Raw genomic sequence first — 17,752 nt, 5'->3', positions numbered from 1 at the left:
TCATGGTAGAATGAATACAACGTGAAACCTTAACCACACGCCCTTACCAATTGCAAGAATGTACATATTTGATTCGCTCAACCAAGACACGTGCGTGTGTGCAGTCCAAGTACACTGAAAGATAGAGGGCGCTGCTCTGCCTCAGCCAAGTGACTAAAGACTGTCACCCTTCTCACAGATTTGTAGTAAATCGCCGGGTCAGTTCTTGGATATGACTAAATCACCACACTCTTCCAAATTTGTCTCCAAATTTCTACTGGGCGCGAAATGTCACCGCTCACAGCTGTCAATGAGATGCAAAACGAAACAATTTCAATGATCACCAGATTAGGAAATTGTGTTTAATTTAACTGTGGTGAATAAACGGCGTATGACACCTGATGGCGGCGAGATTAAAGCCCGTGAGCCTCCCACTCGGCTCCGCTTCGGATTTTTTTTAGAACTGGAACTTATGGGAAACGGCATAATTTCGTTTCGGAGTCACAGCAAATTTTTTGACCAATTTGTTTCACTTTTCTTAATCTCAGCACGCTGTCGTTAGGGCTGCATCGTCACCATGGATCGCCAGCCGCTGACCTACCCGACCACCGAAAAGGGCGCACGCAAGCCCAAGTGCGCGCGCTGCCGTAATCACGGCGTCATCTCGTGGCTGAAGGGCCACAAACGGCACTGCCGCTTCAAGGACTGCGCATGCGCCAAGTGCAGCCTGATCGCCGAGCGGCAGCGCGTCATGGCCGCCCAGGTGAGTCTGCAGGTAACCAGAGCACCGCGCGGCCGCTGTCGCCTCCGGCTGGGACGTGCACATTAGGCGCCTGGAACTCGGCGCTGATAGCTGTATATAGAGAGCTGAGATGTACCAAGGATGCCGAATGATAGTTCATTACCTTTGTGCGGGCCTAAACCCATTGTCTATGTACTTTTATTTTGGCTTTGATCGCCCTTGGCTTGGCGTTTTAGAGCGGTCTGCACGGTGCGCAACGCGACCATCGGTGCCGTGTTCCGGCCTGTGTGCTGATCTGTGCCCTGACTGGCGAAAGGTCCGTGTCTCAGCTTCCGGGCAGATCTCTGTCCCAGCAGAGGCCCGACTTGCGCCCCCCCCCCCCCCTCTCCCCCACATTCGCCCCGATCTGTTCCCCGGTATATGTCCTGATCTATGCCCAGTGCATGTCTCGATCTGTGCCCGGTGCGTGTCTCGATCTGTGCCCCTCAGGCGTCCTGATCTGTGCCCGGTAGGTACCTCGATCTGTGCTCGATAGGCGTCTCGATCTGTGGCTCGGTTTGTGTACCGATCTATGCACCGGTTCTTGTCCCAGTCCGTGTTCGTCTTAACCCTTAACCCTGGTTTGCAGGAATGTTGTACCTCTGTCTCCACCCCATCCTAAAGGAGCGTCCGTCCCACTCTGTTGTGGCGATTTGTTCCATCCCAGTCGGTAAGAGTGCCCGTCCCAGTCTGCGGGAGTTCCCGCTCCCGTCTGTCGGTGCGTTGCGTCCCGCTCCCGCCTGTCGGAACGTTACGTCTCGCTCCCGCCTGTCGGAGCGTTACGTCTCGCTTCCGTCTGTTGGAGCGTTGCGTCCCGCTCCCGTCTATCGGAGCGTTACGTCCCGCTCCCGTCTGTCGGAGCGTTACGTCCCGCTCCCGCCCGTCGGAGCGTTACGTCCCGCTCCCGTCTGTCGGAGCGTTGCGTCCCGCTCCCGTTTGTCGGTGCGCCGCGTCCCGCTCCCATCTGTCGGAGCGCCGCGTCCCGCTCCCGTCCGTGGGAATATTACGTCCCTTTTCCGTCTGTCGGAGCGTTGCGTCCCACTCCCATCTATCGGAGCGTTGCGTCCCGCTCCCGTCTGTGGGAGTGCTACGTCCCTCTCCCGTCTGTCGGAGTTTTACGCCCCTCTCCCGTCTGTCGGAGTGTTACGTCCCGCTCCCGTCTATCGGGGCGTTGTGTCCCGCTCCCGGCTGTCGGAGCGTTACGTCCCGCTTCCGTCTGTCGGAGCGTCCCGCTCCCGTCTGTCGGAGCGTTGCGTCCCGCTCCAGCCCGTGGCAGTACCGTGGCCGCCGCCGCAGGTGGCGCTGAAGAGGCAGCAGGCGGCCGAGGACGCCATCGCCATGGGTCTGCGCGCCGTGGCCACCGGCTCCAGCTGCGCCTACCTGCCGCCCGGGCCCATCTTCGGCATGAACATCACCCGGCCCCAGGGCGGCAGACCCGTGGCCGACACCGGTACGGTGAAGCCGGTGCAGGGGCTCAAGCTCTCGCCGGCTGGCTTCGTGCGCTGTGGCTTGCACGTCCAATATATGACCTGTTGTGTACAAGGGGAGACGCGCAGATCTGTTATTGCCAGACGCACCGCTCGCAGTCTGCATACTACGCCAGAATATTTTTGTGCACGTAGTGGTAGTCACACGTCGCACGGCTATCCTTATTTCACTTTGCATTGCTCATGTCTTTTTTGACAATCTTGTCCACGTCGTCATATGTTCCTGAGCCCTACATGCATACTGGTACCACTCACCGTAGTCCGCTGATTCCCCTCCATGGACCTGCCCGCCCTCTTGTCTCTGACTTGTAGCAGCGTCCCCTCAGGGGGGGGGGGGGGGGAGACAGCGTTGTCACCGCCGTGTCCGCATTAACGTCACCCCAAATCCGCGAAGGCTAATATTCCCGCCTGTCCGCCATATGGCTCATGTAAAACAACAACACGACGAGGATACTGTGGCCGGCCGCCGGAGCTGACTGGGCCGGCCTGAGTGGCGCCCTGTTTGCGTAGCCCGTGGTCGGTGATCCGGAGTCGCGGGCGCCGGCGACCCTCCGCTGGCCGGGCTGCGGGCGCGCCGCCCTCCCGTTTGACAGAGCACACTCGCTCAGACACCGCGGCGGCCCATGCGCCCGCTATTTGACCCGCAAGCAGGGCTGTGTCATATCAGGGCATGGGTGTGATGCATGTAGTGTGAAGGTCAAGTATCATTTTTCTACACTGTTACCCAAGAACAGGTAGCCAGGAGCTACCCTCCTCCTGTTCCAGCGACGCAACAAATCGTACGTTAACGCCAGAAAGCATAACATCATGTCGCGTCACTCCCATTTGCGGGGCTGGGATGTAGTTAAACGCTAGTGTTTTTTGGGGGGCATCAGGGCATCACAAGGCACTTGAAGTGGAGCCTGGTTGGTGGCATCGTCACGGATTTGGCCGACTTACCGCTGACAGTAAAGCGCAGCTAACGGTTGCGTTCCTGTGATCCGACATCGTGCACTTATAGGCCCGGACGGGCACCAGAGGCACCTGGACACATAATACGGATTTGAAATACCGATCGATTACAGTTCGCGATTGCCCGAATATGACATCAGTTCGTTGTATGCTATCCTGCCGCAACACGTCAAATGCTTCAGCCAGCTTCGGCCGATGTCGGTGTTCAGCTGTCGTGCCTGGGATGAGGGTCGGTCGGCCGCTAACCTCTCTCCGCTCTGCTGGCCACCAGAGGCGGAGTCAGCCACCAGCGACGAGGAGTGCCGGGCGCCGGAGTCGGCGGTCGACGCCGGCAGTGACCAGTCAGAGCCGGCCCGACCACAAGCCGGCCGTCGAGCCGGCCGGGCCCGACCCGTCTTGGTTCAGCCACATGCAGATCCTGCGCCGCATCTTCCCCTCGCAGAAGACAGGCGTGCTCGAGGAGCGGCTCGAGGCGTGTCACAACGACTTGATCAAGACGATTGAGCACTTCATCGGCACGGGCAGTCGCGTACGACAGCAGCTGCTGCGGCCGCTGCAGGCGTCGTGCGCGGCCGGGCCGCCGCTCCTGCTCAGCGGCCAGCGCTCGGCGTTCGTGCCGCTGTGTCAGGCGCCGCCGCCGCCGCCGGCGCACCAGTCGCGGCTGTCGCCGTTCTCGGTGGAGGCGCTGCTGTCGCGGGCCGATGCAGCCGCCGCCGCTGTACCCGCCGTTCGCGCTCCTGCCGCCGCCCTGGCACCTGCGGCCGCCGCCGGCAGAGGTCGCCGAGCGGGAGGACATTTGACTGCCGCTGGAGGGCGCGCACGAGGGCGCGCAGCGGTGCTCCGTGGGGCGGGATCGTGAGGACATGGAGCAGTCGATCGCCGTTCATGAGGTGGTGCGATCTCCCCAGGACCGCGAGGACGCGGGTCAGTCATCTGACATTCATGGGGACGTGGTGCGGTCTCCCCTGGACCGCGAGGACGCGGGTCAGTCGTCTGCCATCCATGAGGACGTGGCGCGGCCCCCATATGATCACTAGGGCGTGAGTGGGTGGTCCACTGTTCGTGAGTGTATCGAGCAGTCGTGCATTGCTCACGGGGACGTGGGCTGAGAGTTTACCGTTGGTGAAGGGCGCGGTCCCCTGTCGACCCCGAGGACGTGGGCCGACCGTCCGTCAACGGAGAGGACATTTAGCCGCTGTGGCCGACTATGAGGGCATGGCACGTCATTACGGAACATAACGCGGAGAAACCGCCGATGATGTGGATCTGGTGGAGTCGCTCCCCGATCATGAAACATCAGACTGCTACGCGTCAATGACGAGGACATGCTTCTGCCCGCCGACCAAGAAAACCTGACCAGTGACCACCACAGCAGCTGTGGTAGTTACTCGAGTTACTCGAGAGATTGCAAACAGTATTGTGAGGCCATATATGCGTACTGCACCCACGGGTTCGTCACAAGTCAGAGGTTGGAGGGGTGGGGGTGGAGGGGGAGGGTATCGGGACCTCGAGAGCGTGAGGCCGCCAGTAGTGGCAATCGCGGCTCACAGGGGGACTCCTGGCCATCCACCTGTCAGCCACATCGTCCTCATAACGCTGGCGTCTGAGGACGGCCGGCCAGACTTGATCGAATCACGTGGGCTCCGGTCAAGTCAGGCTCAGAGGGGACACAGATACACACTGCGCTCTGCTCCGGCCGCTCAGAACTGACGCGGGCTCCGGTCGAGCCAGGCTCAGAAGGGACACAGATCCACCAACTGGCGCCCTTGCTCCGGCCGGCTCAGAACTGACTGGCGTTATGTACATGGTGGTCGTGTTGACTAACTGCGACTGCCTGTCCGTCAGCAGCCTATGTCGGCGCACTTGTCGTGCAGCCGAGCGTGCCGATGATGCAGATTTTGCCCCCGTTTATGGGTTGTTAAAGGTAGCCAAGTGTTTGCATATCGTCCCACATTGTGGGCAGGTTTTGTGGAACTATTCATTGTGTATGTTTCTCGCAGATTATGCAAATATTTCCCCATTGATCACTGTTTACATTGGAGAACAACGCACTTAGTAGGACCGATCTGCGGCCATCAGAGGCGGAAGATGATCGCCATTCGAAACACATTGTGCTGCATACAGGTCAAATCATTGCACACAACTCCTCGAGGCAACACGTTCTTGCTGAGGGATTTGCGTGATCGAGACCACTCAAGCCCTTGTGAAGTTCCTACCGTGGCGGCCATCTGTCAGAACAGCTCCGACATCCAACTGGCAGTGGCATTCACGCCGATAGCAGGAGAGCGACCAATGATAAAAGATGCCAGGGAAAATGGAAACGAACATTAGCCAACCAAAGCAACGTTATAGACCATCGCATCAAAACACAACAGAGGACCCCTTACCCTGAAGTAACCATTGCTGGGATGAAGTTGGCACCAGATGGATTTGACTTTGTTCAATATATTAATTATGTTCCACATTCTCTTGAGATGAGACGAAAAACGGCATGGAATAGGAACCCACCCTTCCTTGAAAGGTAGACGCGTTCCAGCGCGGTCCTTCTACTTGGGGAGCCATCAGTCAAGTCTTCCGTGACGGATTATGGCAGATCAGCGACATGGCAGGTTGCGAGCGCTACTTCCACCGCACGCCTATCGCCCGCGCCAAACACACCCACTCTTCCAACACTTTGGTTGTAAGGATAACACACCAGCACCAGACTGAGCGTGTATTTTCCTCCACAACAAACAGGACAGGCCCAGCGATAGCTATGCTCGATCACTTTTGACGCTTCATGCGCTTTGAAGTCTCCCTCCTGGTTGGCCAGGGACGCCATCAGGTCCTTTCAGCTTCCGCTTTCGGTCGTCGTCCCTGAAACACGATGGCTGGGTGTGAGCAGCAGCGCATGGTCTGACTGACCCCCGCCCCGGGGAGGAGTCGGCAGTCTGACCCCACCCCCAGGAGTCGGCAGTCTGACCCCACCCCCGGGAGGAGTCGGCAGTCTGAGGTCCACCCCCGGGGAGGAGTCGGCAGTCTGACCCCTCCCCTCCCCAGGGAGAAGTCGGCAGTCTGACCCCTCCCCTCCCTAGGGAGGATCGACCCGGCGGGGCCGCCCACCAGCCAGCCGCTGAGGTTGAGCCCAACCAGCGTCGAGAGTCCACGGTTCGGCAGTAACCCCGTGCTTATCAGTGGGTCGAAATCAGATGCTCCCGTCGCATCTTTTGTAGGGCTTCAAGGGCGTGTAGAGCATTATGTAATGTCAACAACACAAACTAGACGGGCGACCTGTGGAAACAGGTCCAAACACGCAAATACGATACGGATTTGCGTGTTGCCCCATCCCACGGCTAAGAAATCGGGTGTTTACACATTATCTATGTTAAATCCATGTTACACTATGGTTTCATGGTGTGATATACTATGTTTTCACGCTATGGTTTCACACTATGTTTTCTACTGTTTTCACCAGCCATACGCTATGTTTTCACCAGCCCTAATCGGTTGTATCACGACTGATCTCGTCCGCAGACGACCCGACGGCAGCCAACCGCAGCTCCCTCCCGCGCCCCCGTCGGCGCCGCGGCCCTACTCACTTGGTCTTGATCTCGGTCAGCTTCTGGCGCGCCACGAAGGCGTTGTCGCGGCGCACCTCGCGCACTGTCGAGCGCATCTGTCGCTTGTACTTGTGCACCAGCTTGTCGTGCTCTCGCTTCTCGTGCGAGCCCGGCCGCCGCCGCCGGCCGTCAAAGCTGCCGGACGCGGCTCGGGTCAAGCAAGCGGCATCGACACGTTATAGATCCGGGATATGACACGGGGCCAGCTTATATGTCACATGCCCGTGGAGACTGAAAACGCCGGTGGATATAGCACACGTCAGGGTAACCACGGCCCGCCGCATACAGCACTAGTACGACGACAGAACGCTTTTTGGAGGATAGGTACCGAACTCAAGACTATCATCCAGTAACGGGCCACAAACAGACCAGCACATATTCCGAATTGGCAAACCGCTCCAGGAAGTTAACCTATTAACCAAAGCCATCACGTTGCTGCGACACATGATGCGACCAATGCACAGTTTCGGTAGCCACTTACTTCTCTTCTATAGCAGGCTCGTACAAACGGAGGGGTTTAGGTCTTTTTATTCTTTTCCAGGGTGGTTTTCTCAGAGCTAATCCCTTCTAGTGTCTTCAGACACGCCGTCCACTTGTTGCGCAAAACGTCGGGGTATCTGGGAAAAGGAACGATATGTTGATCAAAACATACGTCGAGCACGGCGATCGCAAAATCATCATCCACGTAGAAAAATGGACGTCAGCACCTTTCTCAATCACGCCCTGCTAGCGCAAGTGGTAACTAAACGAAATCAGAGCTAGCTTCGCCATATTATGAAGGATGACAAAAGAGCATGATCACCCGTAACGTGTTCGTAAAACATACATGCTTGCAATGCCAAATATAACCATCTATATAGCCATCTAGCCATCTATAGCCATACGCAATCTTAAGATACCCTGATCTATACCGTACCGAAACACCGAGCTTTACATCTACCATTCCGTTGCTAAAGTAACTATGCCGCGCTCGCGCCAAGCTGTCCTCCCTCACCGACCCACGATCACTACCGTAGGTGGAGGTCAAGTGGTCAGCACAAGTGTTCACCACGCGTCCCGGGTGACCCCCGGACCGTGACCATCCGCAGCAGATGGCGCAGCCCACCTCCTGACGTCCACGGCGGCCATCATAAGCCGGAGCGGGCCGAAGATCTCGGAGGCGGCCGGCAGCTGGCCGTGCCGCTCGGCCAGCTGGCGCACCAGCGAGGCGGCCACGTGCAGGCAGGAGGCGCGCGCTGCGTCCGTCAGCGGCGCCTGACTCGACGGCTGACAGTGAGAGCAGCGGCTCACACGGCGCGCCGGCGCAGCTGCCGGAGAGCGGGGCAGGTCAGCAGGGGAGGGGCAGCGGCTCACACGGCGCGCCGGCGCAACTGCCGGGGAGCGGGGCAGGTCAGAGGCGGGGAGGGGCAGCGGCAACACGGCCGCCGGCGCAGCTGCCGGGGAGCGGGGCAGGTCAGCGGGGGAGGGGCAGCGGCTCACACGCCCGCCGGCGCAGCTGCCGGAGCGGGGAGGGGGCAGGTCGCGGGGGAGGGGCAGCGGCTCACACGGCCCGCCGGCGCAACTGCCGGGGAGGGGGCAGGTCAGCGGAGAAGGGGCAGAGGACCAGAGGTCGTCGGTGCAGCTGCCGGGGAGCGGAGCAGGTAGCGGGGGGGGGGGGGGAAGGGTAGGGGACCACAGAAGTCACCGGCGCAGCTGCAGGGAGAATGGGGATTAGCAGAGGGAGATACACAGAGGCTGCCGGCGCAGCCGAGGTGAGGAAAGGCAGGTCAGCAGAGGGAGGAGGGTAAGTCAGCAGATGGGAGAGGGCAAGTCAGCATATGGGAGAGTGCAGGTCAGCAGATGGGAGAGGTGGTATGTCAGCAGAGGGTGGCGGTCACCAGCACAGTACTGATGACACACAGAAAGGGCGAGAGAAGGGTAATCGAACACTGGTGACAGCAGCAGGACCTCACGACAAAACAATGGCACACCGACTGATTTGTCCATTGCATTCACATTCAAGCAGGAGCGGCGACACCGTTAGCCGTCCCACGTCACATTACGCACACCATCTGTTCCCCTTGTCCTACACGCCCAGTCGTCCCATGCCTGATGGGCTCCTGGCTGGGAGCCAGAGCCCAGCAGCCGGCAGCGGCGAGCCGTTGCCCACCTGGTGGTTAGCTGCAGCAGGCGGAGTGGGGTCCGCGCGGCAGCTGGGGTAGCAGCACGTGGCCGGCAGCGGCGCCTGGCGCTCGCTGGGCACAGCCGTGAACAGCACGCTCTGCAGGAAGCCGATCACCTCCGGCACGTAGGGCTGGCCAGGCTCGTGAACTGCGGCGGGCGCGAGGTGTCTCGGTCAGACGCGCCCGTCACCGGCGGGAGGGCGGCGCGCCGCCCGTCGCTCGCGCAGAAGAAGAAACGCCAGCCACCCGCCGCGGTGAGCCACGTGATCAAACAGGCCACACGAGGGATGTCCCGCCACTATTTGAGTGCCGAGTCGGTCAGAAGAACTGTCAGATGAGATCTTATCAAAGAGAGCGCAACATTTCTGGCCCCACATAAGCTCTTATTTATACCGGTTAGACAGCAACGACAGCGGGCGTAGTAGAAGTCATTTCGGAGACGAAATGTTCCCCAGCAGGGTTTTTTCAGTCCCATAACAAAAGCGAGACATCGCCGAGCGCCCCCCCCCCCCTCCCCCCCAGCGTTCCAAAATTCATCCAGTGGGGTGTTAAGGATGTAAATATATTCATGCCACCAGAACCCTGCCTCTCCAGCGGTCCCCGCACGCAATCTGTTGGCGCTAATCTATTGCCTTTTGACCACGACCTAGACATCTAACCTACTCAGCCCATTTGTCAAGCCTGAAGCATATAGAACTGGTTTGACAGCCGCGCGGTTCGATGCTGATGGCCAATTTTGAGAAAGGGGAGGACCACAGCCAGTGAGCCCAAGGCCGGGGTGTCATAGCATGAAAAGATATCGACATCCATGCCAGCCCAGGGGCCGAAATTGGAACACTGGACCCCCCACCCGCACTGACCTCATTCAGAAGCGAGACGACGAAGAGTCCAGCGGCCAGCTCGCGGCGCGAGGTGACGCGGCACTCCGCCAGCATCTGGCACAGCATCAACATGGCCGGCATGGTGACCGGGTGGCGGCGGTCAGAGCTGGGGAACAGCTGGCCACACACCCGCAGCGGCAGCAGCGTCTCTAGGCCGGGGAAGGAGCGTCGCCGGCGCCGGCCGTACGCCTGCCGCCGCCGCAGCCACGCCACCCAGCTCAGGTACGCCGCGTCGCCCAGCCGTTGCGTCAGGTCGTACAGCAGCGGAACGAGTGCGTCCACCGCGCGCAGCGCCACCTGTCCGCGCCGGCGAACCGGTGTCTGCCGCGGCGCCCGAGCGGCGGCAGCAGTCGCCGATGTAGCGCAGGAGCATCTCGTACAGGGAGATGAGCAGCGCCTTGTTGCCCGGCGACAGCTGCGGATCCAGCGACGTCACAAGCTCGGTCAGGTGACGCGTCTGCTCGAGCGGCAGCAGGGCCCGGAGGGTGGCGCTGAGCTTCTTGTAGGTCGGAAGCTTGGCTTTAGGGGGCGTGACTGAAAACGAATCAAAGGTAGGGTCAGGATCTTCTAAACGGAACGGTAGTTTGACGGCCTCACCAAAACGATACATCTCATATGCACAAGCTCAAACTGAATACAGTGAGACACGACCTGACCAGTATGACACGAAACTCGCAAACTTTCAACGCCATATACTGGTCTGTGAACTGCGAGTAGTGCGTTTTTCCGTTATCGAAAGCGGCGACCGGTTAGAACAAAACTTGCTTGTGATTACCGATGAGATGAAATTTAGGCCAATAAGATAGATCTAATAGCTTCTACATCTGGTGATTCAAGAGACGCCGCGGATGTTCTCCGTGGGAGGCCGGCGTTTAATTTCCGATTGGCAGTTTGGTGCCTTAGCGCAGATATGATGTCCTTGCAGCCATGACATATCCTGCATGACGGGACACACCGGCACCATAAGGCGTTCCACTTTTAAGCATAAAAATACATCTTCGCGCTGTGTGCGGCCATGCCGCTGCAGCCGATGACTAACCTGTCTCAGGAGGTGTTGCTCGGCCTCCTCCTCAGCGTCACACTGCCGCTGTAGCCGGAGACTAACCTGTCTCAGGAGGTGTTTGCTCGGCCTCCTCCTCAGCGTCACCACTGCCGCTGCAGCCGGAGACTAACCTGTCTCAGGAGGTGTCTGCCCGGCCTCCTCCTCGGCGTCACACTGCCGCTGCAGCCGGAGACTAACCTGTCTCAGGAGGCGTTTGCTCGGCCTCCTCCTCCGCGTCGCGCTGCCGCTGTAGCCGGCTCTGGCGCTTCTTGGCCTGGCGGCCCGTCAGCGGCACGTCCGGCAAACTCTGACGTCACCACCAGCTGATCGCCGATCAGCTCAAGACGCTGCTGCGGCTTGGCGTCCAGCAGGAACCTGCGGCGACCGGTGGACGGCGCAGGTCACGGCAAGCGAGCGGCAGACGGGGCCGCGCGGAGGGTGGCTACTAGGGACGGATAGCTTCGGCACAGATGGGGGATGGTATACAGGAACGAGCGCATGATATTGACCCTCATCCCAGAGAAGCCTGTCTGACATCTGAGACCGGTAGTGACAGCCCACAATAACTCGTGCAACCGCATACCAGGTATGGGACGAACAAATGATTTAGGAGCATGAAATATTATCCCCACTCACACGAGCAGCGTGCCCGGCCCTCCCACACCACTCACAGGAGCCACTCCGTCCAGCAGTTCTCTCCCCGCCCTGACTATCCCGTGCCCCCCCCCCCCCCCCAGCGGCGGTAGACCTCTCGAAACAGACGCCCCGCTGGTGCCCCGCGCCCGCCAGCTCTCCCGTCGTCCAGGTCATCGGCGCTGCGGTGGACGGCCGGCCGCGCCCCGCCCGCCTCCTCCGGGTCAGCGCGCATGCGCAGCTGGCGCGCCTCCTCCAGCAAGCGGAGCCGTGTCGCCTCCTCGCTTCACCTCCTCGTCCGTTTTGGTCCGCTCCGACGCCTGCCAGGGCGAAGGCGAGTCACAGAGCCGCGCACAGCACGCAGTAGGGAGGGGCGCGAAACGGTGCACAGAGCGACCGTTTGATCCGTAAATAGGCAACATGACTCACTCACGATCTTGCTTTGTGCTTGGAGCAAACACACAGACCGACGGTCAAGCAAGGTCCTCGACACGTTACAGTTGTTGCGTTACAGTCAGGTTACGGTCGCGTTGCAGCTGAGCACCGGTCGCTGACCACCGAGCTGCGACAGCCGGCGCTGACGTCACTGACGTACCCCGACGCGCGGCTCGAAGGCCAGCTGGCGCACGAGCATGTCGTACTCGTCGGAGGGGTCGGGCGCGGCGGCGGCGGCTGCCGCTGCCGCTGCCGCTGCCGGTGCCGGTGCCGGTGCCGGTGCCGGCTCGGGGCTCGGCTCTCGCGTCCGCTCTTTCGCCCGGGTCGGGCCTGTCGGCAGGCGCCACGACGGCTCAGGTCGCGCGCCGACACGGCAACACCTCGCACGGCCCACGCATGGCCGCAAGCTGACTGAATGGATAGTATGTTTAGGCGGTGTTGTACCGGAGACTCACCAGACGCCCGTTTAATTAATCTAGTTGGGGTTGTTGATAAAAATGCAGTACTACCGGTGCCATGTTGGCCAACATTACATACAATCACGTCGAGGTGTGCTGCGGCTTGCCAGATGCACTTCAAACACCTCCAATAAAACCGCGGCCGACTGTTTGCAAGAACTGCCTGACCATGGCACACACCCAGCCGCTGGGAGTCTTGCCAGCCTCCATACCGACCGATCTACTACCCGTCATCAGGAGGACCCCTCTACTCACGCATGAGGTCGGCGTCCTTGAAGATCTGCATGACCTGCTTGTAGTCGTCGTCCAGTTTGTCGGTCATCTCGAGCGTCTCCTCGCGGGCCTTTCGCGCGTCGTATTTGCGCTTCTTGCTGTCGGCGATCATCTGATCGATCCACTCCTTGCGGCTCTGGGCGGAGTTGGGGCCGCCCGAGGCCAGCAGTCCGCCGCCGAAGTGGGCCGACTTGACGAACTCGGCTGCGGGGCGGGAGCCGTTAGGGCGAGCGGCGCCACGTCACGTACCGCACGATATCAACGACCGCTGGCGGGAGGCGATCCCGCAAAACCGGCACCAATGAAGGCCCAAACCGAGCATTACATCGCCAGCAGCCAGCAGAGCTGCGGCAGCGGCACCCCTGTCTGCCTGCGGCACGCGAGTTCGCGCTACGAGCTGGGTAACGCCGAGGGGCTGACCGGGGCGTCCCAAGTCGCCGCCGAATCGGACGGACCCGACGCCGCGGTGGCCTACCTCCGAGTGCGTCGTCGCCCTCGTCGTCGCTGCGCGGGTCCTCGTATTTCTCGATCTCGCTCAGCGTCTGGCCCATGTGCGTCAGCTCGGTGGTCTCCTCCAGGTTGAAGAGGGTCTGCCGGCGGCCGACCATCTGTTATCATCACTGCCTCAGAGGACCTTGTGGTACACCGCAGCCAGGAAGCATTGCTGCTTTAGGGACGTGAGTGGGATACGACTCGGGCTTTCCACAGAACCGCTTCAGCCATCCAAAGAGCGCTGTCCTGATAAACATGAGCTACTTCGTCACGTAACGTTGAAAGGTCTGACAGAACCTAATAATGGCTTTGTTCCAGTCAGGCCAGACAAAATGCACGGATATACTCGCATTAATTTTAGGTGAGATCCCCGCGCAGATTAAAAGGCGACGACCTTTCACTGCAAATGTGACCATGCCCGGTTGTAGAGCGACATCTGATCTGGGACAGACAGGAGGAGATGTTGGACTGAAAGCGATGCCCCTAGTGACCGCTGCCAGTCGAGGGCTCGGCTTCCCTGTCAGGTGCATCTAAAGTGCGTTAGACCGTGCGATCGTCGTGCGGCGCGACGATAGCTGTTCAGCACCACTTGTGAACAAGGTCGTCCACAACATTCATGTTCTGCCTAGCATATGACCCTTAAAGCACCACTCTCACTGCCTGCTCACCATTAGATACAGATGGGCGCTAACTTGAGGAGACCCCGACCCACCTGCTTGTTTTGCTTCTTGCGTTCGGCGGCGAACCTGGCTGCCAGGCGGTCCTCCACCGACATACCCTTGGTCTTCTCACCAATGCGACGATCCAAAAATTCATTGGATTTGGTCCTGGTTTTCAACTCTCGCAGCAACGTCAATTTCCTCTGTGAGAAGCATGTATTTAGCGGCATGAAATACAAACATGTCATATGGCTGGACCTTATGATTGTTCAGTGTGTGATTACCCCAATTCATGTCACCAACTAGCTGACGATAACCCACAAAATGCTGCCAAAATAGATATCCATACAAAAACACGAGAAAACTTTAAGAGGGCAATCTGTCAGGAAAATTTCTGGAAAGAAGCATGAAACACACGCACAAACCAAGACCCCGCTAAAAGAAGAACCTCCCGAGTGACATCTTTTTTGATGACTGATATTGAGATAAAATATATATGTACTGATTGTAAGTTCCATAATCACCCACCTTTTTCTGAGCTTTGGCCTTGGATATCCCTGGTTTTCCTTTCTCACCAGGAAGATGTTGACCCAGGACAGTATGCTTTTGTTTGTTGAAATGGATTTCAAATGGATTAATTGCCCTTTCCTTGCTCTTGATGCTAGCTACTTTTTCTGCATGGCCCACTCCCTTCTTGCCTGGTTTCTTGGTTTTTGCCATTGCTGATGCTGGGAAAGTGATGGGTTTCGTCTGTCTATGTGAATTCATAGAATGGATGGGTCAAAACAGAATGCGCAAGACAGACTGAAATTAACCCCTGCCTTAGGGGATGATAAAATCAAGTTCCAGGCAAGGGCTGCCAAGTTACTCACACCAATAACTCTGCTTTACTTGCATGTGCAGTTTTCAATGAAATAAATGGATTCTTACCAAGGTTTATGTATTGCTTTGGCCAGGCAATATGACAAATTGGTCATTAATGCAAGCAAGACTACCTGACCAAATGTAATCAGAAATACCAGAATCTGAAAAACATTCAATGATAAAGAGCCACTAGCCAGTTAGCAAATGTAACAGGTTGGACAAAATTGTATTGTGGCAAAGTGGTGCAAACTTGTTTTCGCTAAATTTCAAATGAAAAGGCATCATTGTTTAAGGTTGCCACTTAATGGTTAAAGCTACTTGGTTAAACCCACATGATGCAGATGCCTCCATATTGGAACAGCCACAGAAGTTTTGGGCATAATAAAACTCTCACAAGCTCTATGGCTTCCATATGTCATGTCAATAATGCAAGATATTGCTGAGGTTTACTGCTACTAAAGCTATCTGGATTAAAAATATATTGCTGGTCCTGATGGTGCTTTGCAAGCTATCTTAATGAAGGCATGGTGAACAATTATGATTTACTGAAAAAGAAGCTGCATGAACCTGCATTTGGAGCAGAGAACAGAAGTACATGCATTGACACACCTGCATACCAGACATGCACACACACATAACCATACACTGCCAAACACAATGCAGTGGCATTCACATGATAGCAACAAAGTAAACATCTTATGAAACATCACTGTCACATGAATTGGAATCAAGAACAAATAGACATGACCAGTGCAGGGGACCAGGACAATATTTTAAGGCCAGAGACAGGAACAAACCATCAAGAAGTGTGACAGGGACCAATCCATGTAGGAAGATACCATTACAAACCATTTTAAAAACATCCTCTTCTAAAGGCGAAATGAAGAAATGCTCAGAATTATAATGATGACTGGAGTTTTAGGGCACATCAACAATGTTTGGAATGAATACATGGCCATCCACAAGTTCAGAATGGAGCACATGGTAGTTAGGAGCCTTTATATATGTTATGAATGGTTATCACAGCCATAAGCTCTAGTCCTGCCTATTGACACTGGAATAAAAGATTCAATAATTTTGATGCATTATTTCATGTCACTTAAGGTATGTCTTAGTGACGTTTACTATCTGAGCCCGAGGACGTCACTCCATGGCTAATGACTACAACCTATCGATACCTACTTACCACCAACGAACAAATTATATTCACCTCAAAGAGCTGCTTCCCAGCTATTCAATCTGACCGATCTTCAGATTAATCGGTGTTTCTCGGATGAAGTACCAATCACGAGCATCTCCCGCACGTGCCTGGTCTCTCCCAGTCCAACGCACCGCTCCGCCACGCTTCCTTTCTGCGCACACGCGTACACTGACGCGGGTTCCTGCGTCTATCCTGCGCCGTGTTTGAACTTTCTACAGGAGAGAATATGGGCTCCTATTTGTTGGCCCTTCCAAAAATATGGGCACATGGCCCTACCATGTGCCCTTCCAAAAACAGTGAGGGTACTAAACAACGGACGTATGACTGTATTCCAACCTAAAAATTCCAAGATCCCATCACAGAATCCAATTAACATGGAATTTGTTGGAATTATGGATCTACCCTTTTGATGCAGGCACATATCTGCTAAACAGCATGAGCCAAAAAGGTTTTTGGTGTGCCGAAGGAATATTTCCCAAAGATATGAAGGATCTCGTAGCTGTGTTCCAAAACGCCGCTTGCACGATTCAGCTCAATATTGCAGTTGCCGTAAAGTCGGGTGCAGGTGCATACGTGGGTGACTCAGGACGGCGTCGAGATCCCGTGATCCACTACTCAAAACTGGCTGACGGGATGCACTAAGACGAGTAAAATAATTAAGTGCGGACGTGGAAAATGATGATGTATTCTTGTAACGGTTGGAGTGACAGGGACGCTCGTGGGACGAGAGGGAATGGCTCAACCATGAAATAGGCGTTTTCACCTAGGCCAAGAACATGACAAGCGTTCAGGTAATGCTGCCAGCCCTGATGTTTCTTCTAAATCGTGTTAAGATCTGGAACTCAAGCAAATAAATTAATATTTAACATTTAGTAAAATGTGTGGTAAATCAATATTTAGCAATTCACAAAATGTGTGCAACTATTTCACCCTGGGATGCCTGGATGTGTGTCTCATTATTAATTGATAAGTGTGAGCAGCCGGTGTAAACTCAACAGGGTAAAATAAAAGGTGTGAAATTTGTGTGATAGTCAAGATTATTTATTTGTGTACTTCTGTTTACCTAATTGGGTCCTCATTTTAAATAATGAGGGCAAATTTCCTCACATTTCTTGAGCAGACAGACAGTTTCTAACATTATACAAATTTTATTATTTGATTGATGCTGGTGACCTTTCATCACTGGTTTTAAACAGCACTCATTGAGTAAGTATGCATGGCTTCAGGATTATCTACGTGAGCTCCGTGCAGCTCGGAAAGAGTTTGCAGCAGGCAGCAAACCTGGCACTGCGGCCACTACCACTGAGCAGCACGTTGGTGGCTCTCCAGCCATCAACCGCTCTGCCGCCTCGCCGTGGCTCAAGTCGCCAGCCGTCTCCAAGCCACTCCCGTCCGCGCCAGTGCGCGACGGTGGTGGAGGTGAGCCCGCGTCGGTTCGTCAGGGTGCTGGCCGGGGACGACCGTCCGTCGCACCAGCGAACTCCCTGGCGGTCCGTGGCACCGGCCGAGCAGCCGTTGCTCCGGCACCGGGGAGACCGTCACCAGGAGCCGCCGGAGCCCGGGGCGGCGAGGGCCGCTCACCCGCCCGCCCAGTGAAGCCGTCGGCGGCCGCCGGCGGGAGGACGCCGCCCGAGGACGCCGACAGCGACACTGACATCAGCCACCTGATCGACCAGCTGAGCCTGAAGTCGCCGGCCAAGGCGGCGGCGCCGCGGCGCGGCAGCAAGATGGAAATGCTGCGCCGCAAGTTCTCCACCTCCAGCCCCACCAAGTCGTGGGCTGACCTAGGCAGCAGCGGCGGCTCACTGAGCCGACCGCGCGCCCGCTCCTCGGTCAGCATCCGTGACGAGAAGAT

General features: G+C 57.0%; 3 protein-coding genes across 3 annotated transcripts in view; 2 read left to right on the top strand and 1 right to left on the bottom strand.

Moving 5' to 3' along the window:
* The first annotated feature begins 556 nt into the window (after positions 1–556).
* Positions 557–4,235, top strand: LOC119102146 (doublesex- and mab-3-related transcription factor A2-like). Its single transcript, XM_037225498.1, has 6 exons — positions 557–742; positions 2,057–2,210; positions 3,470–3,545; positions 3,604–3,769; positions 3,827–3,916; positions 4,107–4,235. Exons 1-6 carry the CDS (start codon positions 557–559, stop codon positions 4,233–4,235), a joined length of 801 nt encoding a protein of 266 aa, XP_037081393.1.
* Positions 4,236–6,772: 2,537 nt separating this feature from the next.
* Positions 6,773–16,034, bottom strand: LOC119102145 (nucleolar protein 14-like). The gene is given in 16 exon segments (XM_037225497.1): positions 6,773–6,932; positions 7,279–7,329; positions 8,088–8,104; positions 8,947–9,107; positions 9,810–10,007; positions 10,156–10,374; positions 10,946–10,995; positions 11,195–11,257; positions 11,677–11,802; positions 11,804–11,835; positions 12,111–12,280; positions 12,664–12,885; positions 13,157–13,271; positions 13,886–14,035; positions 14,361–14,560; positions 15,907–16,034. Coding segments are annotated over 15 exon segments (1,926 nt in total). The 5' UTR covers positions 14,553–14,560; positions 15,907–16,034.
* A 394-nt stretch (positions 16,035–16,428) lies between these two features.
* LOC119102144 (translation initiation factor IF-2-like) overlaps positions 16,429–17,752 on the top strand; it is a 7,976-nt gene continuing 6,652 nt past the window's right edge. Inside the window, exons 1-2 of the mRNA XM_037225495.1 lie at positions 16,429–16,688; positions 17,124–17,739. Of these exons, the coding sequence (XP_037081390.1) occupies positions 16,674–16,688; positions 17,124–17,739 (631 nt within the window). The 5' untranslated portion in view covers positions 16,429–16,673. The remainder of the gene's footprint in view (positions 16,689–17,123; positions 17,740–17,752) is intronic.

The sequence above is a fragment of the Pollicipes pollicipes genome, unplaced genomic scaffold, assembly GCF_011947565.3.
Source record: "Pollicipes pollicipes isolate AB1234 unplaced genomic scaffold, Ppol_2.1 Scaffold_5677;HRSCAF=6716_pilon_pilon_pilon, whole genome shotgun sequence".
In the NCBI taxonomy this organism is placed as follows: Eukaryota; Metazoa; Arthropoda; class Thecostraca; order Pollicipedomorpha; family Pollicipedidae; genus Pollicipes; species Pollicipes pollicipes.
Note: the sequence above shows the minus strand (reverse complement) of the source record. Positions and strands in the feature narration are given on the sequence as shown.